At 37.2% G+C, this 19,516-nt stretch overlaps 1 protein-coding gene across 2 annotated transcripts in view; it reads right to left on the reverse strand.

Moving 5' to 3' along the window:
* The window catches only part of RALGAPA2 (Ral GTPase activating protein catalytic subunit alpha 2), a 431,148-nt gene that overhangs the window by 112,692 nt on the left and 298,940 nt on the right, over nucleotides 1–19,516 (reverse strand). For both annotated transcript variants that reach the window (XR_008392593.1, XM_053670940.1), the window contains 4 exons: nucleotides 18,886–18,957; nucleotides 14,020–14,143; nucleotides 12,096–12,251; nucleotides 7,048–7,206 (listed from right to left, as the gene is read on the reverse strand). Coding sequence is in view for 1 of the 2 variants with exons in the window: in XM_053670940.1 (XP_053526915.1) it covers nucleotides 7,048–7,206; nucleotides 12,096–12,251; nucleotides 14,020–14,143; nucleotides 18,886–18,957 (511 nt within the window). In the remaining variant the exon portion in view is untranslated. The remainder of the gene's footprint in view (nucleotides 1–7,047; nucleotides 7,207–12,095; nucleotides 12,252–14,019; nucleotides 14,144–18,885; nucleotides 18,958–19,516) is intronic.

The raw sequence follows: 19,516 nt of genomic DNA on the forward strand, positions 1-19,516 counted from the left end.
CAACTAAAAAAGAAGGAAATAATGTCAACTCTCAAGGAACGTCAATTGAAAAGAAATTCTCAATAGCCAACCTGTTATGAAAGATAAGAGGTAGGAGTTAATAACAGGCTACAGATTTTTCCATCTATATTGAAACTCATCTTATAAATAAATATCCTTTATTATTCTCTGGCAACTGCCTATGGGAGACACAGATAATCTTTCAGAAACTGGACTAAAGTAATAATAAAAATCCTTTGTATACAGGGAATTCCTCTAATTAGGAGTGGTAACAAATTAGAGAAGAAATTTGATTTTGATGTAACATCTGCAATTGACGGCTGCCTTTTCACTAAGTTCTTAACGTCATTCCTTTACTAAAAGTAATACCAATAATAAATTACCAAAACAGAATATATTGCAGCAGTCCATTTAATTTTAGTAAATTAGGGTTATCTGCAATAATCTTTTCAAAATAAATGATTATTTACATATTCAACAGTGAATGACTTAATCTCAGAAAGATTATTTGGTTGGGGGTGAGATAAATATTTAAGAAAACTGCACATCTGAAAAAAAAGAAAGAAATTTACATAACCATGTTATAGTCAAACACACTCCTTACATAATGAAGCCACAGTAGGAAAAGATTTTCTTTCAAATACAAAAACCAATTCTGGCTACTTCTTGGCCTCACATGTACAAATGGTCTTGTGACCTCTGGTGCATTAATTATCCTTAACCAGCATTTCTGGGCACTTGTTCCAGGTGATGACCCTGGGTTAGCTGTCATCCTGAAGAGGTACACACATACACACCGACTCACAATAGTTGCTGAGTCTGCAAAGGATCCAGATGCTAACTCAAAAGCAGCCTGGCAAGTTGGAACAACTTACGAAATGATGGGCATCTATCTAGGAACAAGAGGATCCAGCAATGGCTCTTGTCTTGAAGGAAGAAACCCTGAAAGGACTGTCAACAGAATTTGGTTCCTAACGTGTATGTGACAGGAAATTAAGGTCTAAAGAAATGGAAAGATCTACCCAAGATACTTTGCGGTCTCATCTCCTATTCTATACTTTTTTTTTTGCCTATACTTCTCAGAAATTATTAAAATCCTTCCCCCTCCACCCCATACCCATATCTACCAGGGCTGAGTAAGTAGCATTTGGAGGACATTAACATGTTTTTCAATTATAAAACTGATACTCTGGTTGAGGTGATAAGGAAACTCCTTCACCAAAACTTTCCTTTGTTTCAACTGTTGCTGGTCAAGGTTGCTTCAGCATTTCTACCCTCCGATTAGACAGTCACCAGCCAGTCACTACTGTGCCTAGAGAAAAACATGTCAAAAGTGCTAAAACTTACTTTCACGAAATCATAAAAGCAAATGTTTTGAACACCAATATTACTTTCACTTACTGAAAGAAGGCAGCAATACAGGCACTGATTGCGATATAGAGGCTTTATGAATCGGCTTTCTGCAGAACAAATTGGGCATTTTAACAAGCCCTTTAAATCACTCACGGTCTGCTCTGTATGCAAGTCTTCCCCAAGTGCTGACTTAGTACTAAAAGCAGAAAAAAACAGAGGTCTAACGATAGCATATTCTGTAACCAAAAACTATTGTGTCAATATTTATGAAGATGGACTTACTTTGAAAGTAATTTCACAATGACATGATATTGCTAAGCACGCTGATTTTCATTCATTCATTCATTCATTCATTTATAAAAGAAAGTTCAGTAAAAAGCTCAAGAAGTGAGCAGGCCCTTTGGACACGAGGGTTTTATATACTCATTATAAGTGCACCCACATTTCTTCAACACAACATTTCCCAAATGTTGGGTATTAGTAAGAGGTGGCAGATTCTGTAGGACACATAATTTGTATATTTAAGGTAAATGTATGGAATGAAAAAGTGAAATATGTTAAATTGCAAAGGACTTGGAAGCACTGCTGCCTATGATCTTGTATCACAAATAGCCTTACATTATTACATACACTATTAATGAGGCTGAATGAATGAGAGTACAATTTGAATATGCATGACTGTATCCAATGAGCAGGACTTTTTGTGTACTGATGAGGTTTTTTCTTTCTGCCTAAAAAAAGGATTAAAATTATTCTTAGAGAAGTATGGCTTCCCAGACACCAGTAAAATAAATGCACTTAGACTACTGAGTCACACTGTATTCAAATGAAACATACAGGTGCTGAGAGAATGGCTTGGACTCTACTTAGAATTTTTGACACTTGTACATATCCCATCCTCCCAAAAGAATATTACTGAACTTCAAGCAGCTGTGTCATTATAATTTCTAAGCAAAAATAATGATTTTTGGTGGCAATCTCTCAAAGTAGGGAAGGTTAAATAAACCTTCTGAACACAAAGCCTTCACTTTCATAGTAAGGAGCACTAGTTAAAAGACTAGGGAATGGGTAAATTATTGCACCAAATGGCTAAGAATTAATCTCTGCTGACTAGCTGTAATCTAACGAGGCGTCTGTGTCCCAGGGAGCCTGCAGCATGTCCCTGGCGGTATGTGCAGTGTGTTGAGTCTGCATGGCACCCTTTGTCCTCGCTCACAGGCGGCCTTTCCCCTCATTGTCCGTAATATCCTCATGCATCTGGGACGCGTGGAATGCATTCACACTAACAGACTGACCATTGTTTTCTCCCAGAAGCTTTGTTGAGCAAAGACTGCATCACAGTTACTGATAATTATATTGCTTAATTAATCAAGACAAAAAAAATTTGCAAATCACTGCCTGGTTGCCAAGCAGAGAGATAAAAAATGACAATACAAGCTGGAGCAATATAACAAAAGTAACAGCTATCTGATCAGAAATTCTTATATAATGAAGCTATTAATGCTAAATCGGTTAATGTTAACATTGCTCCAGGTGTCTCTACTTAGATGCAAACAAAAAGGCTAACATTATGGATATAAAAGGCCAAATGTTGCCATGGATTCTGTAACCTGATAGAGAGGACAGCCTTTTCATTTGATTAGGGAATGCAATTTAAATACCAGGGACTGAAGCCAAACAAACAGACTTTCCCTCCACAAGCCTCTTGCATTCACCCTGGGGTCAGTGGTTGGTGAACAAAAGGTCAGCCACACTTGCCCTGGAAATGTCTGGATTAATTTTATTACATTGTAATGGTTTGTACTTTAAATATAGGATAACACTAAATTTCTAGTTGACCATTATTTTCTTCTTCCTTTTAGGCTTTTAAAATTAAAATATTAAAAATGTGACTTGCTCAATTCATCTTGTCATAATTTATGACCAAATTTATATAAGTAACATATATTTTTAAAAGAAATTTTAAAAGGTATGTTAATATTTGTTTTCATGCATTATAAATGTATATATTTTATATATTATAGAAATAAAATCAACATTTTAAAAAATATCAAGTGACATTTTAGAGAAGCAGGTTGAGAATGAACTAATTAAGCCAAATTAATCCATACTAAATATTAAAGAAACACATTTTCCAGTTATAAAAACTACCAGATACTAAATTTATTGATTGTCTAATACTAAACTTTTCAGCTTAGTTTTAAAAATTAAAGTAGTGGTCTTTGTAGATAAATAAAAATGTTATTAGCACTAAGAGCATTTTCTTATTAAAAAGCAAAAACCTCACATACACAGAAACCTGAATAAAAGATAATACATATACTTAACATGAGGCTTCCAGCCAAGATGGAGGAGTAGGTAGAAATACTGTGCCTCCTCACACAACCAAAATTAAGGGCAACAAAAAATTAGAAACAAAATAACAACCAGAACTGACAGAAAACTGAACTGTATGGAAGTCCGACAACCATTCATCCAGACCAGTAAGAGGGGTGGAGTCAGCGGGTGGAGTCGGCGGAGAGGGGTCCCAGCAGGAAAAAGCCGTGGCTGGAGACCTGGACTCGCTGGTGGCGGTGGCTGGCAGACCCCGGGCTCAGGGTGGCAAGGAGCAGACCCAGTGAAGTGACCAAGGTGGCTGGCTGACCACAGTCCCACATTCATGTGCAGATAAGCCAGGCAAAAACGGGCAGTGAGACAGACTGAGCTAGGGCCCCAGCGCCGAGAAATAAAGCCTAAAAGCACCCATTGAAAACACTTTTGGGAGCTGAGGTGCTGGGAGAGACTCCCAGCCTCCTAGAATGTACACAAGCCCACCCACCTGGGAACCAGCACCAGAATGGCCCAATTTGCTTGTGGGAAGTGGCAGAGGGGACCAAAATCCGAGAGAAAGAGAAGACAGCACCACTGTTCCCTCTCTGACTCCACCCCCACATATAGCATCACAACCCAGCAACTGGGGGGGAGGGCGCAGGCGTGCCCTGCCCTGGTGAACACCTAAGGCTCCACCACTCACTACATAACAGGTGCAATCAGACCAAAAAATAAAATGGCCCAAATGGAAGAATATATCAAAGCTCCAGTGCATGTACAACTAAGAGACAAACAGATAGCCAACCTATCGGATGAACAGATCAAAGCACTGGTGATCAGGATGCTCACAGAACTGGTTGATTTTGGTTGCAAATTAGATGAAAAAATGAAGCCTATACTAAGTGAAATGAAAGAGAATGCACAGGGAACCAATAGTGATGGAAAAGAAACTGGGATTCACATCAATAGAGTGGACCAGATGGAAGAAAGAAAAAACCAAACAGAAAAGAATGAAGAAACAAGAATTCAAAAATATGAGGAGAGGCTTAGGAACCTCCAGGACATCTTTAAACGTTCCAACACCCAAATTATAGGGGTACCAGAGGGGATGAGGAAGAGCAACAAGTGGAAAACTTATTTGAACAAATAATAAAGGAGAACTTCCCCAATCTAAGGAAATAGACTTCCAGGAAGTCTGGGAAGCTCAGAGAGTCCCAAAGAAGGTGGACTCAAAGAGGAACACACCAAAGCACATCATAATTACATTAGCCAAGATTAAAATGAAGGAGAGAATTCTAGAGATAGCAAGAGATAAGGGGACAGTCACCTACAAAGGAGTTCCCATCAGACTGTCAGCGATTTCTCAAAAGACACTTTACAGGCAAGAAGGGGCTAGAATCAAGTATTCCAAGTCATGAAGGGAAGGACCTACATCCAAGATTGCTCTATCCAGCAAAGCTTTCATTTAGAATGGAAGGGCAGATAGAGCGCTTCTCAGATAAGGTCAAGTTCAAGAAGTTCATCATCACCAAGCCCTTATTATATCAAATGTTAAAGGGACTTATCTAAGAAAAAGATAAAAAAACATGTACAGTAAAAAGACAGCAAACTCAAAGATATTAACAACCACACCTAAAACAAAAGCAAACAAGTAGAACAGGAAAAGAACCACAGAAATGGAGATCACATGGAGGGTTAGCAACAGGGGAGTGGGAGGAGGAGAAGGGGGAAAAAGGTACAGAGATTAAGTAGCATAGATGGTAGGTAGAAAATAGACAGGGGGAGGATAAGAATAGTATGGGAAATGTAGAAGCTAAAGAACTTATGACACATGGACATGAATTAAAGGGGGGCAATGTGGGTGGGAGGGGGTGTGCAGGGTGGAGGGGAATGAAGGGGGGGAATGGGACACTGTAATGGCATAATCAATAAAATATATTAAAAACAGTGCCCTGGCTGGTATAGCTCAGTGGACTGAGCACAGGCCTGAGAACCAAAAGATTGCAGTTCAATTCCCGGTCAGGGCACATGCCTGGGTTGCAGGCCAGTTCCCAGAAGGGGGGGGTCAGTTCCCAGCAGGGGGTGCATGAGAAGCAACCGTACATTGATATTTCTCTCCCTCTCTCCTTCCCTTCCCTTCTAAAGATAAATAAATAAAATAAAAATAAAGTAAAAAATAAAAACAAAAACTTTGGGCATCTTTGCTCCCTGAATAGAAAAGAGGAACCCTTTATATGTCGGGTTTCTCATCAGCCAGAGTGGGACCATTCTGAATTCAGGAGTGACTGAATAATACATCTAGTCTGAGAAATAATCATGTTAAACTTAAGATTCATTATTTCTTCTGTTTTTATGTTAGTAACTATAACAAAAAATAATGGCAATAATAATAATAATAACTAACATTTATATAGCTTTACTCAGTGCCAGGGACTGTTTAAAGCACCTTTCATTTCTTAGTTCATTTGATCCTCCTGACTTTAACACTTTAGGTTATATATTCCAGAAAATTTCAGATACCTATTATTTAAAAGCTCAAAAGTAGAGAGCATTTAGAATGGCAACTTTTAATTCCTTTAGGAGAATAATTTGGAATATAAATGATTATTTTTAATATTGAGCTTAAAAAACAAGTCATTTTTTAAGGAGTGACTTAATACATTAAATGTTTAATTAAAACACTTATAAAACCCATTCTATTAATAATTACAAAACAAAAACAAGTCACTATATAAAGCACAGTTAAATACCACTAAAGACATGGTAAGGATCAAAACTGCAGCAAATTTAGCACATGGCACATAACTACCGATTGTTCCAGCTATTCCCAAGATCAATACCAATTGACATGGTTGAATTGATTCTGTGGCAAGGTGCTTCAACTGTTAAAGGTCATTACATGGGCTGTGCTACAGAAGCCCAGCTTCTTCATGGATATGCCCATGATCCTTAAGAACTAAGCCCTGCTAGCAGCAGTTGGAGGCTGGATAAGCAGTACCTGTCCACTGTGCAAGGTTGAATTCTATAACCACAGCCATCCACAAAATGCTAGATGTGAGATGTCATCCATTTAATTCTTCTTATTAATTAAAATGCCCCATTTAAAATTATAGTTTTTTTAAATTACAAAATTAAAAAAATGTGAGACATTTAAAAAATATTTTCAAAGAGGCTAAGTAATAAAATATGGAATTCTGTGCTCATGATGGATTCTTTGAAAATTCCAATTTATATTTAATTCCTATAGCATGTGTAATTCAGGTATATGTAAGACACTCATGACTTGGGGAAAATTCCCTTTTATATATTTATATCATTGTTTTTTAATAACAGTGAATCACATAGCAAATGCTGTATGAATCAGTCAATAACATGAAAATGTACCTCTGGTTTCTTCCTTATTGCAATAAAAAACATGTGATTCTTTATTGGGTAAATAATGATTGAAACGTCTCCAAAGGCAGTTGGGATGATACCCCTGCGGTAGTCCCTGGAGTGTTCAGACCAGACGATGTGGACCTCGTCATTCCCCAAGTGGCGGAGCTGCAATGGCAAATTGGCTCTTTATTAATCTGAGTAATAACAAGCAGTTTACTAGGGGTCATGGCTTACAAATTGAATTATAATACTCAGAGACAAAAATATTTTACTACCAAAAAAAGGCTACAATGCCAATGTCCTCTATGAGGATTTGAAAGAACATAAAGGCATGAACACACAGTTCACCATCCATGAAATACATTGGTATAAAGATGATGCACATAAGCATCACATTATGGCTGGATATGGACAAGACCTTTTCAAGGAATTTTTTAAAGTTAAATTTTACTTCTGCATCAAAGCCTTATACTTTTTATTGCTGAGCATGTTTGTAAACAATTAATGACATGAGTACTTTATTCTGTATTATTTGTAGAGCTTCATAAGACTTAGTTTAATGGTTATTAATAAAAAAGGAATATAAGAGAATGGAGCCATCATAACACAATTGTTACCAAATCCATAAAACTAGACTTTTGATAAACCTTTAAGAAATACGTTTAAAATTAGCTTTAAAAAACTACTAAATATTACTTAAATGTAATATGAACACTAGTACCTAGTATTTAAAGAGTGCCTTACTGTATAGAAAGTATGTTCATAAATAATTTTTTAATCTTTATATTATCTAACAAGGAGGCAATGGGGCTCAGGAATGCAAAGGCATCACCTACCCCAGGTGCATGAACAGTGGGTGGCAGAGTAGGCCTGGAAATCTTGGCTGGGCTCTTAATTCTGTGCCATTTCTACTTTGCATATCTATCTAAGCCTATACCAAAAGTTACTTGTGTTGTCATAGCTAAACAGTTTAGCTCACATGTTTATCATTTTATACATAGAGAGGCCATAAAATTTAAAAACAAGTCAGAGCCTGTGGCCTTTCTGAGGAGACCTTTGCGAGTTCTAGGACTTAGCTCTGTCAGCTGTAAGGACACCTGTGATAAAACTCTTGACACAATGCCTACATGTCAAGGGCTGAAGAAAACAGTCTATGAAATCATCTGAGAAAGCCTGAAGGTATGATCAAAAGGAAACATGTTATAAAGATTAAATTGTTGGACAAAATTGAAGTCCTAAAATCATAAAGACTGATTGGTAAAAAGGCCCTTTGACACCTACTAAAAAATTGAGATTTCAGTCCTCTCACACACTTGCTGAGTATTACTTTCTACCACCATGAAAATGCATTTTGTGCTTCTTAGATTATTTAATAGATGAACCCTAAAAGTGACTAAGTTGAGAGGCATTCAAATATTATCTCAAAGCTAATATTCTAGTTTTATCTTAGAATATTAAAAAAAGATGATTTAGAATACTCTTTATTTAAAACATAATAGTGCAAATATCATTCTCTTTATAGACTACTTGACCACAAAGAAAAAATCAGAAGTAATGATAACATGGCCTCCTTTCCCTTTATAAAATTACAAAGGAAGTTGGTCTGTTGATATAATGCTGGCACAAACATCTTAACAGAATCGACCCACCTACTGAATATCTTTGAAATGTGGGGTAGCCACCTATTGTCAACAGCCTCTGTGTGACCTGTCCTGTCAATCCAGAAGTATATGTTGCAAGGCATTAGCTCAGAAGTAACATAGTGATTATTGAAATTCTGCAGTTACTCTCCTTTTTCTAAATTAGGTTACTCAATTGTATAACCCAAGTAAGTCTTTCCTAATTTTGTTTGCAATTGTATTCTTAGAACTACAGTAAGGAAGAAAGGTATCATACCAAAGACCCATCCTCCCAGTGTGGCAATTCTGTTATTGAGGAAAAGCTACTTTTGTGTGATAATAACACAATATTCATCATCTCAAAGCTGCTTTCAATGTCATATGTCTCAGACCTCTGCACATATCACAGTTTAACTAGCTAACTCACAAACTAAGAGCTAAGATCACAGGAACAATTGGCTGATAAATCTGGATCAAATAGCAGAAACACACCCACTTCTGTCAATGACGATACCAGTAGGTAAAATGAATAAATTAACCTGGAAACTTCAGTGTTGGTCAATTTAAAGGGACTTCATTATAGTGATGTCATTTTGTGAGTTTTGAAAATTTTGGATTAGAGGCCCCAAATCAGAGATTCATCAATGAGTTCTGTGCACACATACTAAGGTGATGTGACTGGTGTGTAATCTGGGAGGAGAATGAGGATTCTTGTCCTAGAATGGAGCTGTCATTCATCCAGCTACGACTTCAACTGCACAACAGGCTCAGAACAAATGCTTAGTTCTTAAGCCTTAAGAAATCAAGCACATGTCTTGCCACTTCTCATCCTGACAGAGTTTTAAAGTCCCTCTGCCTGGGTCATTCTGCCTGCTGCTGTTAGGCAGCATACACTGGTGACACTGGTCATGGTGCACACCTAAAAGGCTGACCTCTTTTCTCGACTAATTGCATTACATCACCAGCTGGCTCCAGAAGGAGTCATCTGTTTGATTGAAGAATTCCTGCTCCTCAGTGGGCCTGACTGCTACTTTTACTAAGTAACAGTCAGGCCTGACATCCTCATTGTTCAGTTGACAGTGTGCCCATCCTAAAATCTAAGTTTTATTTGTAAATTAACCAAGAAACTTCCTGCCAGAACAGTGCTGCCTGGAGACTGATAATGTGGGCCTTTCATCCCTTTTCACTTTTACTGTATCACTGCCAATTTGTTTTTTTATGTGGCTGGCCAGCCCGAGGCTATAAAAGCCTTGTAAGACATAAGTGCAATTATATTCCTGGAGTCAAATGAATTGGACAAATCCAATAGCACAGCTCTGCCTCCACTCTGCAAACCCCTACAGCAGTTAGATTAGCTGTGAAAAATCTAATCTAGCTAGAGCTAACAAATTTCTGTAGTGAAGGATCAAGAGTTCAGTATGGGGTTGCAACCAAATTGCAGAATTGAAACACTGCCTCCATGACAGGGGCACAAGAGAGCATGAAACACTTTAGAATTTTGCAGCTCATTTTTAAGCTGTTAGCAACAATTTAGTTAGAATAAGACAAGGAACTGTAGGCTGCTATTACTGTGACTGATTTTTAGTCTAGCTGTGAGACACCCTAATAAAGACAGTTTGTCACTAATGATGTTAAATCTTGGAGTTGCAAAAGGTATCAGCTGAATTTTGATTATTACAGTAGGGAATCTTTCAGGCAGGCCAAGCCTTGGAACATTATTTATCACATGACATTTTATCAAGAAAACACTAAGTCTTTTCTCAAAAAAATAATCCTTCTTTCCTTAGAAAGTAATTTAAAAAAATAATTTATATATAAATCTGTTTTTTAATGAAATAGTTTTTGGTCATAAAATCATAGAATTTATGATTTTATGGTCGTGGTGATACATTTGCAGAGTAGCAGCAATTATATGGTACTGCAAATAAAATGCATGTGTAAACCCTGCCTGAGATCTTGGTAATCTGAAATAGATTCTCTGAGGCCTGGGTCCCCTTTACTAAAAACACCACAACTAGGGCAACCATCAAAATCTAAGACATGGAGGCAGTTCCTCCACATCTGTGGGAGCCAGCTGATGGCCAGTGAGAGGCAATGACAGCATGTGGGCCAAGAAGTGAAAGCCAATCATGCTTTGTGCATCCTAGATAATTCGTCACTGTGAGAGTTGCCTGACTGGCCATGAAGTGAGTTCGGGGGTCTCATTATCAGGTTCATTGCCAGCCACCATGAATGTGGTCCAGAGATCTGAGCTGTAGTAGTGAAAAAGCAAAACTGAAGAGGAAAGAAATAAAGCAGATATAGTAAGGCCCATCAGCTAATATCAATCATCTGCCTAATGGGGCAGGGGAATAAAAGACTCAATTAGACCAATGGGTGTGCAATGATGAGAGCTAATGTTTAGAAATCTTACCAGGCATTGTGCTAAACAATTTTGTAGTTATTATACATTTACTTCATAACAACCTTGTGACATAGGTTGTGTTGTTAATCTCATTTAACAGATGGGCAAACTGAGGCACAGGCTGGTAAAGTAACTAGATAAACACTCGAGCCCAGATCTCTCTGTCTTCAGACTGTGGCTATCACAATCACTCCAGACTCCCTGGCCCAGGGGGGCCAGCATCTGTTTTCCAACCTAACTGGGCACTGTCCTTGCATCTGTGTAGGAACACAGTGGGTGTGAGGTAGGAATTCCAGGTTCTGCCACTCACTAGCAGGCTAGCCAAAGTTCTTCTCATCTGGAAACTCACAAACGTGGGTCAGATTTTTAGGCTTCCTCCCAAATTAAAATTCCTGTTCTATTAAGGTGTTCCTCACTTCTAACAGAATGTCACCTGAAGTGAACATCCAGCAGATTGGAAAGTACAGGGCATGTTCCCCTGTGGAAGAGGGGGGAGTTCCCTCAGGGCTGAAGGTTTCCTTTGAATTCTAGAGAAAACTGTCCACGGGGCCAACTTGAAGGAGAACACAAGGTCAGTGCCAAAGGTGTGACAACTGGACAATACACCTGCAGTTATCATTTTGACAGATATTGCCAAATTACCCCACAGCAAGCCTAAGAGGTACCTGCTTTCTTGGAGCTACACCAGTATAGTATCATTATATCTTATGACCTTTGCCAACCTGAGAGGTCAACACTGTTACTTATTATCAGTTAATAGTCATGTGACAGAAAATCCAAAAGTACTGACATTTAAGATCTTTCCTTTTCCTAACTCTTAATCTCAGGATTTAAGACTCAAATGAGACATTGTTTTTCACATATATCTTTATCTAGTTTGTGACATACTGGATATTTCAGATTGACTACAACTATAGTTTGCGATGAGTGACACTGAGGTTGAATCCAGAGTTAACTTGGTTCAATGAATGTTATGCCATGGCCTTTGTTCAGTTCTAGGAGAGCTTCACCTACAAACCAGGGCCCCTTACCTTTTTGGTGAGTGAATCATCTGAGTCTGATGGCATCCGAGTGGAAACGTGGAAAATCACTTCCACAGTCGAGGTAGCATAGTAAGGAGCAGTCTGTCCTGTGCTGCCATTGCGCTGAAGTCCACCCATGAATCCACAGTGGGTTGAGAGATCCACCTGATATAGGTCACAAAGAGGAAAATGAATCAGGGTTAAACAGCTGTTCTTATTCACTAAGCAGGAATGTGGATTTTCAAAATATCCAATTATGTTCATTTCTATAGCTTCTGATAAAAAGAAAATTAGACAAAATTAAAATACTAAAGAAACATTAATAATGAAAGTATTCCATAATCCTACCAATTATTAAAAATTAGCTGTGTATTTTTCTAACTTTTCTCCTCCTGGACATGTGTGTGTAGGTATATATTTATGTATGCAGATGTACACGCACACACACAGTTTCTCTATTGATGGTTTTACAGAGTTTTCTGCTGGTCAAACCTGAGGAGCATTAAAAGCAGTGTTTCTACAGGATGTTGGGTCAAAGGGTACAGGTGTTCCAAAATTTAACAGTCATTGCTAAACCGCCTTTTAAAGGGGTTGTTCTAATTTACACCACTGCCAAAAGACTATGAGTCATATTCTTTTTAAGCTATGATATGAATGTTTACTTCTTAGTGCCTAGATTTGTTTTTAAATTTTTCATAAACTAGTATTCTTTCAGTGAAGCAACTATTCAAAGATAGTTAAAAAGACAAAAGAATCTCTTCTGTGCCAAATATAACCAATATATACACTGAATTACTTTTCTGATCTTTTGTTAAAACTCAAGAAATTACTTTTTCAAAAACCTGTTAGTTAAGTATTTTGCATGATAAAGATGTAAACTTATTAGTAAAAAGAACAATTATTTGTTAGAAGTGTAACAACTCTTTTAACAAGACCTATTTGACCTTTTGGAAAGTACATTGTCAACTCTTTTACCAAGACTTATTTGACCTTTTGGAAAGTACATTGTCTTGACCTTGAAGTACTAATACCCTGTCTCCACCTCCGTATCAGTCCCCTTGTTAACCTCAACTCTCAGAAACAAGTCTTTCTTACACACCTAGAGAGTTTCTCACAGCATAAATAACCAAGAAACCAAAATAAAAGTAGTAAGAATAAAAATTATTTCAGATATGCTGATTTTCATTTTAATTACTATGAATTCTTTTAGATTCTGGGAATATATTTTTCTTTAGATTGTGTTTCTGGAGACACACATATGCATATGCATACATATGTAAAATGTATATATGTCTGTCAGAGTATCATTTAGTTTAAAAAAACCCAAAAGAACATGTTTTTTTCATTATTTGTCATCCTGGGACCTATCCTAGAAAAACAGGTTGAAAGCTAAACCATTCATGGCTACTATATTCTATTTTCATTCCAACTTTTGACTTCAGTCAATTCTTTCTTCATCTTTTCATCTATCACGTCACTGATTTCTTCTCTGTTCTCCATAATGTGGCCAAAGCCATTGCCTCTATGCCCATATTTGCCTTCTCTTAACTACAAACTGTCCATGGCTGGGTGAACTGATGTGAGCTGATGTGACCTGATCTGACTATTCATTCAGTTCTGATAAAGAGTAAATGAAATAATGTTAAAAGGAAAGCTAAGGGGAAAATAAAAGTTCATGCATAAAGTACTAAAAACCTAATAGAAGATATTAAATTTAATACATTCTTTAACTCCAGAACTCTACTCATGCTATAGTTGTATGTAAAGAACATATGTAAAAACACAGGTAATCAATCAGATATTGATTGCCTGTACAAACAGGCAAACTATATGTAATATAGTTTGTATATACATACAAACTATATGTAATATAGTTTACATACATCTTCAAATACTGCTGGTCAACAAGTACCTATTAAATAAAATGAATTACCTCCCATCCAAGCCCAGCAACAAACTCTTCATACGCTTGACTTCCTTTGTCATTGGAGAGGATCGAACACTTGTCTTCTTGACCTTCAGCAATGTAAAACACTGCAATTTTATGCGTTTCACGGCTATAAATTTTTAAATTTAAAGGAGTGAGAATTCTTATATATAAAATTTTACTTTACTACTACCACCAGCATGACTTCTACTATAGAGCTTACATTTACTAAGAAATTACTAGGAGTCAGTCACTATTCTAGAAAGGTACCACACAGGATCTTACTTACTCTTTGCAACTACCCTAATGAGGTAAGCATTATCATCATCACCTCCGTGTGGAGACGGATGAAAGGAGACACAGAAAGTTTTTAAAAAGCACATATATCAAACTGGAGACTGGGAATTGAAGCAGGGAAGTCTAGTTCTTGAGATCACTCTCTAAAGTCATATGGCATACTTAACAGCATGTTATAACACACTGACAAGTTCTCTCTACTTTTGGCAGAAGATATCTTTGAAAGCATTTCAAACAGACATCAACTGTTAATAGATCCATGTTGCTACCCATATTTCATTATTTCTAAACTTTGAGCTAGGGAAACTGGATAGTTCTGTGACTGGAACTATAGAACATGCCTCACAAAACCTGATGAAAAACAGAAACTTCTTCCAAGGAGAATACACTTAGATACTTTCTTTGTGAAGGGGTATACCCACTTTGTGCTCTGAATCTGATGGTGCCTGGTAGGGTAAAGAGCTGTGGAGGGAAACCCCTTTGGCCACATAGACCCTTCATCCACTTTTCCATGATGGGTTTTGGCCATGTTACTGTTAATACCAGTAAACGTAATATGAGCCTTGAGGAAAGGTGCCCAGTTAAATCTCTGATGAACTGACCAGAGATATGATGATATATTTAAATGTGTTAGTGACCAATTTCTACAAATTATACTCTAAAGTGTCAAAATAACTGGACCTATACCAAGCAATTTGGTAATAGTTTAGAGATGAAAAATATGGTTCTCATTGAAACAGAGGTTTAATCAATAATCATTCATTCCACAGTCTCATCATTCAAGAGTTTTATTTTACTCTAGTTTTTATCTTCTAAAATTTGAATCACCACTTCTATAGTAGTTCCATCCCTCTCCTTATTTATGCACTGCATTCTGAAAAATCGCATAGAAAAAACTATTAAGTGCATAAACAATATGAAAATGTTTCCATTGTCTGTTTAATATCTCAACATTGTAATCATGTTATAGATATCCATATTGGTGGAATTTGGGCTTCATATTTTATTTTCAAGGACATTCTCAAGCATGTCCTTCTGAAGTTTGTTTTTGGTTGTTTTACTAATAAGTAGACTGAGTTACAATTCAACCAAAAAGTCATATAAATAAATGGAGGAGAGTACTCTCCTATTTATCCAGCTAGCTTATTCATTTCTACCCCCATAGTTTACATGTAATAAATATATAAGGCAAACCGCAAAATTTTACAAAAAATTACAAAAACTTGATATGTGAATATATAAGCAAAGAATATTAACTGTTACTATATTTGTACAAAAATGAGCAGCTACTATATTCTGTTTTGTAACTGATTTTTTCCACTTAAAATATTTTTGAACACTTTACTATATAAAATATACATAACATACAACTCTCCATTTGAACCATTTTTTTAGTGTGAACACTTTAATACTATGCACTTCTATAACTGAGTTATTTAATGGTGGTATAACATTCCATTATATTAATATACTACATACCAAATCCTCATTCTAGGACATTTAGGTTGCTTCCATTTTTAGAGAGATTTTCTCATTGTCTTTGATATGTCTTTAAAATAAATTCATAGAAATAGGATCTTGAACACTGCCCATTTTTAAGGCTTTTGATGTGCATTGTCCTGCTGCCACTGGAGAAGGTGGACAATGTGAATACCCCAACTGGCGTGGCATGAGACATTCTTAGGGGTGCCTCTCTTGATGAGAACAGGTGTTATGAAGAGAGCTGAGTTTTGTGGGGATGGATCCCTGGGACTCAGTGCTTTATTACAGACCTTGTGCTCCCAGACTGTCAGTAAACTTGTCCTCATGCAGTATGAAGTTCTGAAGGTGACATCATTTAGTCCCTGAATTATAGGCAGAGTATACACGCAGCCTAGAATATAATTGCCTTATTCTTAGAGATATAATAATTTGGGGGCTCAGATGATACTAGAGACCATAAACATAACCTAAAAGACTGTCACTTTCAACAAAGAAGAAAAAAGTATAGTTACTTAATTTCTTTTGGCAGCTCTCTCTCTATATTTAAAAGTACTCGGTATTTAATTTTTCTCTATTCTATATACTTTGCATACATGAAAACAATCGTAGGTTTATCTGAAATGCTTTTGTTTATTCTCCTTAAAGTCCAAACTTTTTACATTGTAGCTGCTCACAGATCCTTGAGTCCTCATTAACTAAATGTGGGAGCATAAGGGAGCTAAGCCCCAATAACTGCCTGCCTGGGATAGGTGTGAGGAAAGGTGACCTTTAGCTGTGAACATTAATCAAATTTCACATCCTCCAAAATGTTAGCACCACAGAGAGCGTGCATGGATGCAGAAGCTGTTGTTTGGCCTTATGAGAGCCAGGCTTTTGAGATGATAATTAGCAACATCAATAGCACTTCATATCCATAAACTGTAGGACCTATGCATGAAGGAGCAGGTAATTCAGGAATATACATACATAACATCAACCATTTCCTCTTCTTCATTAGAATGCATTTTTCTTTCTTATTACAAATAGACCAGAATAGCTAGCTCAATTTCCCTATGCTGTCACATTAAAAAGGCAAAGAAGAAACTATTTTAACTTTCACCTTATCGTGTGGTGACAAGAAGCATTAATATTTAAAAGGGGAAACTCACTATAATCTGTATGTACAGACATCACACTATTTACATCTTTGCCAACTTCACAGTATATAAAGGATATAAATGATTGCAAGACAGCCTCTACTTTTGCTCAGTACATGCTATGCAAGAATTATGCCTTGACAGCAGAGAGAGAAACTGATAACAGAAATAACTAGAAACATCTGAATTGAAAGTTGAGGTACAAGGTATGTTACCTGCTAACTGACCAATATATGACACAGTCTATATTTCTCGTAGCTGAAGAGTACTGAATTATTTCCACTTAATAAAAATAAAAAACATTGACAACACCCTTTACCATAAAGTTGATATTTTTTTGATGTCAAGAAGGCACCAGGAGTTAGGATTTTAAGTAGAAGGCAGAGGAGTTGGGGTTTTAATCAAGGGGTGGAGGATTTGCCAGTCAGCTCTCCAAAACCATATTTTACTGCAATAGCACCCCAAGGAGCTAATTCAATTGTACCTCATGCAACTAAAGTTCAGTAACACTCACAATTACAAGATACCAATGTATTCACTTAATACTAAGAAGCATGAAGTAATTCAGCATATGCTTGAAAAGCAGGTTTTGGAACCCAAGTGACTGCTTATTTAATACTGGAGGACAAGAGGGAGAGGACAGTGAATCCCTAAGTCCTTCAGAAAAAAACCCTCACAGAATTTCCAAGAGAGTTCAGCATCTATTCCTCTAGAGAAAAAGAAGCACAATAACAATTGGGAAACTGAATATGATGAAGGGCAACATGAGGAATAATGGCTTCAGATTTTTCAAGTCTAATGAGAGACCTAATGATATTCTTAAAGAGAGTAAAAAAGAAACAAAGGACATTTTTAAATAAATATTTTAAAAACTAAACATTAAGGAAGTAGTTTGTTAAAGATTTTTGAGTAGCTGTTATGTACCAAGTATATTTACTTCATTGTGATGTTTTTTGGAAGCATTCATGTCCCAAAATAAAAAACTGGTTGTGAGCTATTTTTAGAATTATGTCTAAGATTGTTTGAAAAAGAGGGAGAACTGAGATTTGACCAGCTTTGGAAAATGAGGCTTACTATTAGGAGGTTACCAATGACAACAAACTGATTTTATCCTTGCCCACACTGTAGAGCAGAAACTGTAGAATACCAGTGCATCAGCATACAGCATGGGGTAAGAAGTCAGACTCACTGGATTCAAGCAACACAATGTGAGAGCACTGGAAAGGCCTACGTAAGGTTCTCTTCCTCATCAGAGAGATGATTGCAGAGATTAAATGAGAATAAATGGCCACTGGCTACCACATGAAAAGCACAGATTAGGTGGGAGTGCCAATCTCTTCTTAGTGTAAGCAAGTATGTAAACTTATTCCTCAAGGGTAAAAACACCAGAAGAATGACATGTAAAATGTCACTAGCTTCTGTGTTACAGAACTACCCTTGGGTGTTTTTGCAGGTATAGTAATTCCTGCAGCTGTTATCTGTCATCTAAGACAGTAGTTCCCAACCTTTTTTTGGAACCAGAGACCAGTTTTGTGAAAGACAATTTTTCCAAGGACTCGAGGCTGGGGGTTGGGGGTGATAATCTGCATTTGCAGCCCCTCCCCAGGGCTGGCATCACTGCCTCAGGTCCACCTCAGATCATCAGGCATTAGATTATCACAACCTAGATCTCTCGCATGCACAGTTCACAGTAGGGTTCAGGCTCCTATGAGAATCTAATGCCACCACTGATCTGACAGGAGGCAGAACTCAGCTGGTAATGCGAGTGATAGGGAGCAGCTGTAAATAGAGAGGAAGCTTTGCTTGCTCACAGCTCACCACTCACATCCTGCTGTGTGTGGCCTGGTTCCTAACAGGCCACGGACCAATACTGGTCCATGGCCTGGGGTTTGAGACCCCTGATCTAAGACACACAAAGACAGAGGGGAATAAAGTGGTGTTATAAACTTTCACATACCACTGACGGGAGTCTAGATTTTTTAGCTCTCTCAGTAATTTTGAATTTTTCTTCAACAGATGAAAATTCTTCCTATAAAGAAAAAGGGATGGAAGAAAAGTCATGTAATCACAGACCAATTTTTCCATTTCTGGTCAATCAATTGACAACCCTCCCTATCATCCATCCATTCACCCATCTACCCATTCGAGCATGAACAAAAGATTTGTAACCACAGCCACAGAATGAACTCTATTCTTACCACACTCAAAGGTAGCAAACTTCCACCATATTCCACTGCAATCCAGTGCCACTGGATGGCTCTATGGTGAGTATATGACTTGTACTTGTGCCTGTTTTTTTCACTGTTGGCTCTACTAATAATCTCTTTCCCCTACCTCTGTCCTTAAACACTCTACTCCATTGTCAGGGTCCAGCTCATATCCACCCACTTCCACAGAGTCTTCTCCATTGAATCACACTTTCCATTGGACTAAACTATTCCTCCTGAACTACTGTGTCATGCCACCTTTCACTGGAAAATGTATGATGCCTTTTAAAATATATACCGGATGTTTGGAATCAATCTGTGCATCAGTATAGCATAGTTTCTAGCTTTAATTCAGCAGCAGAATGTTGTAAAAAAGACAAA

Source organism: Artibeus jamaicensis, unplaced genomic scaffold (genome assembly GCF_021234435.1).
Source record: "Artibeus jamaicensis isolate MK-2021 breed Jamaican fruit bat unplaced genomic scaffold, CSHL_Jam_final contig_65, whole genome shotgun sequence".
Lineage (NCBI taxonomy): Eukaryota > Metazoa > Chordata > Mammalia > Chiroptera > Phyllostomidae > Artibeus > Artibeus jamaicensis.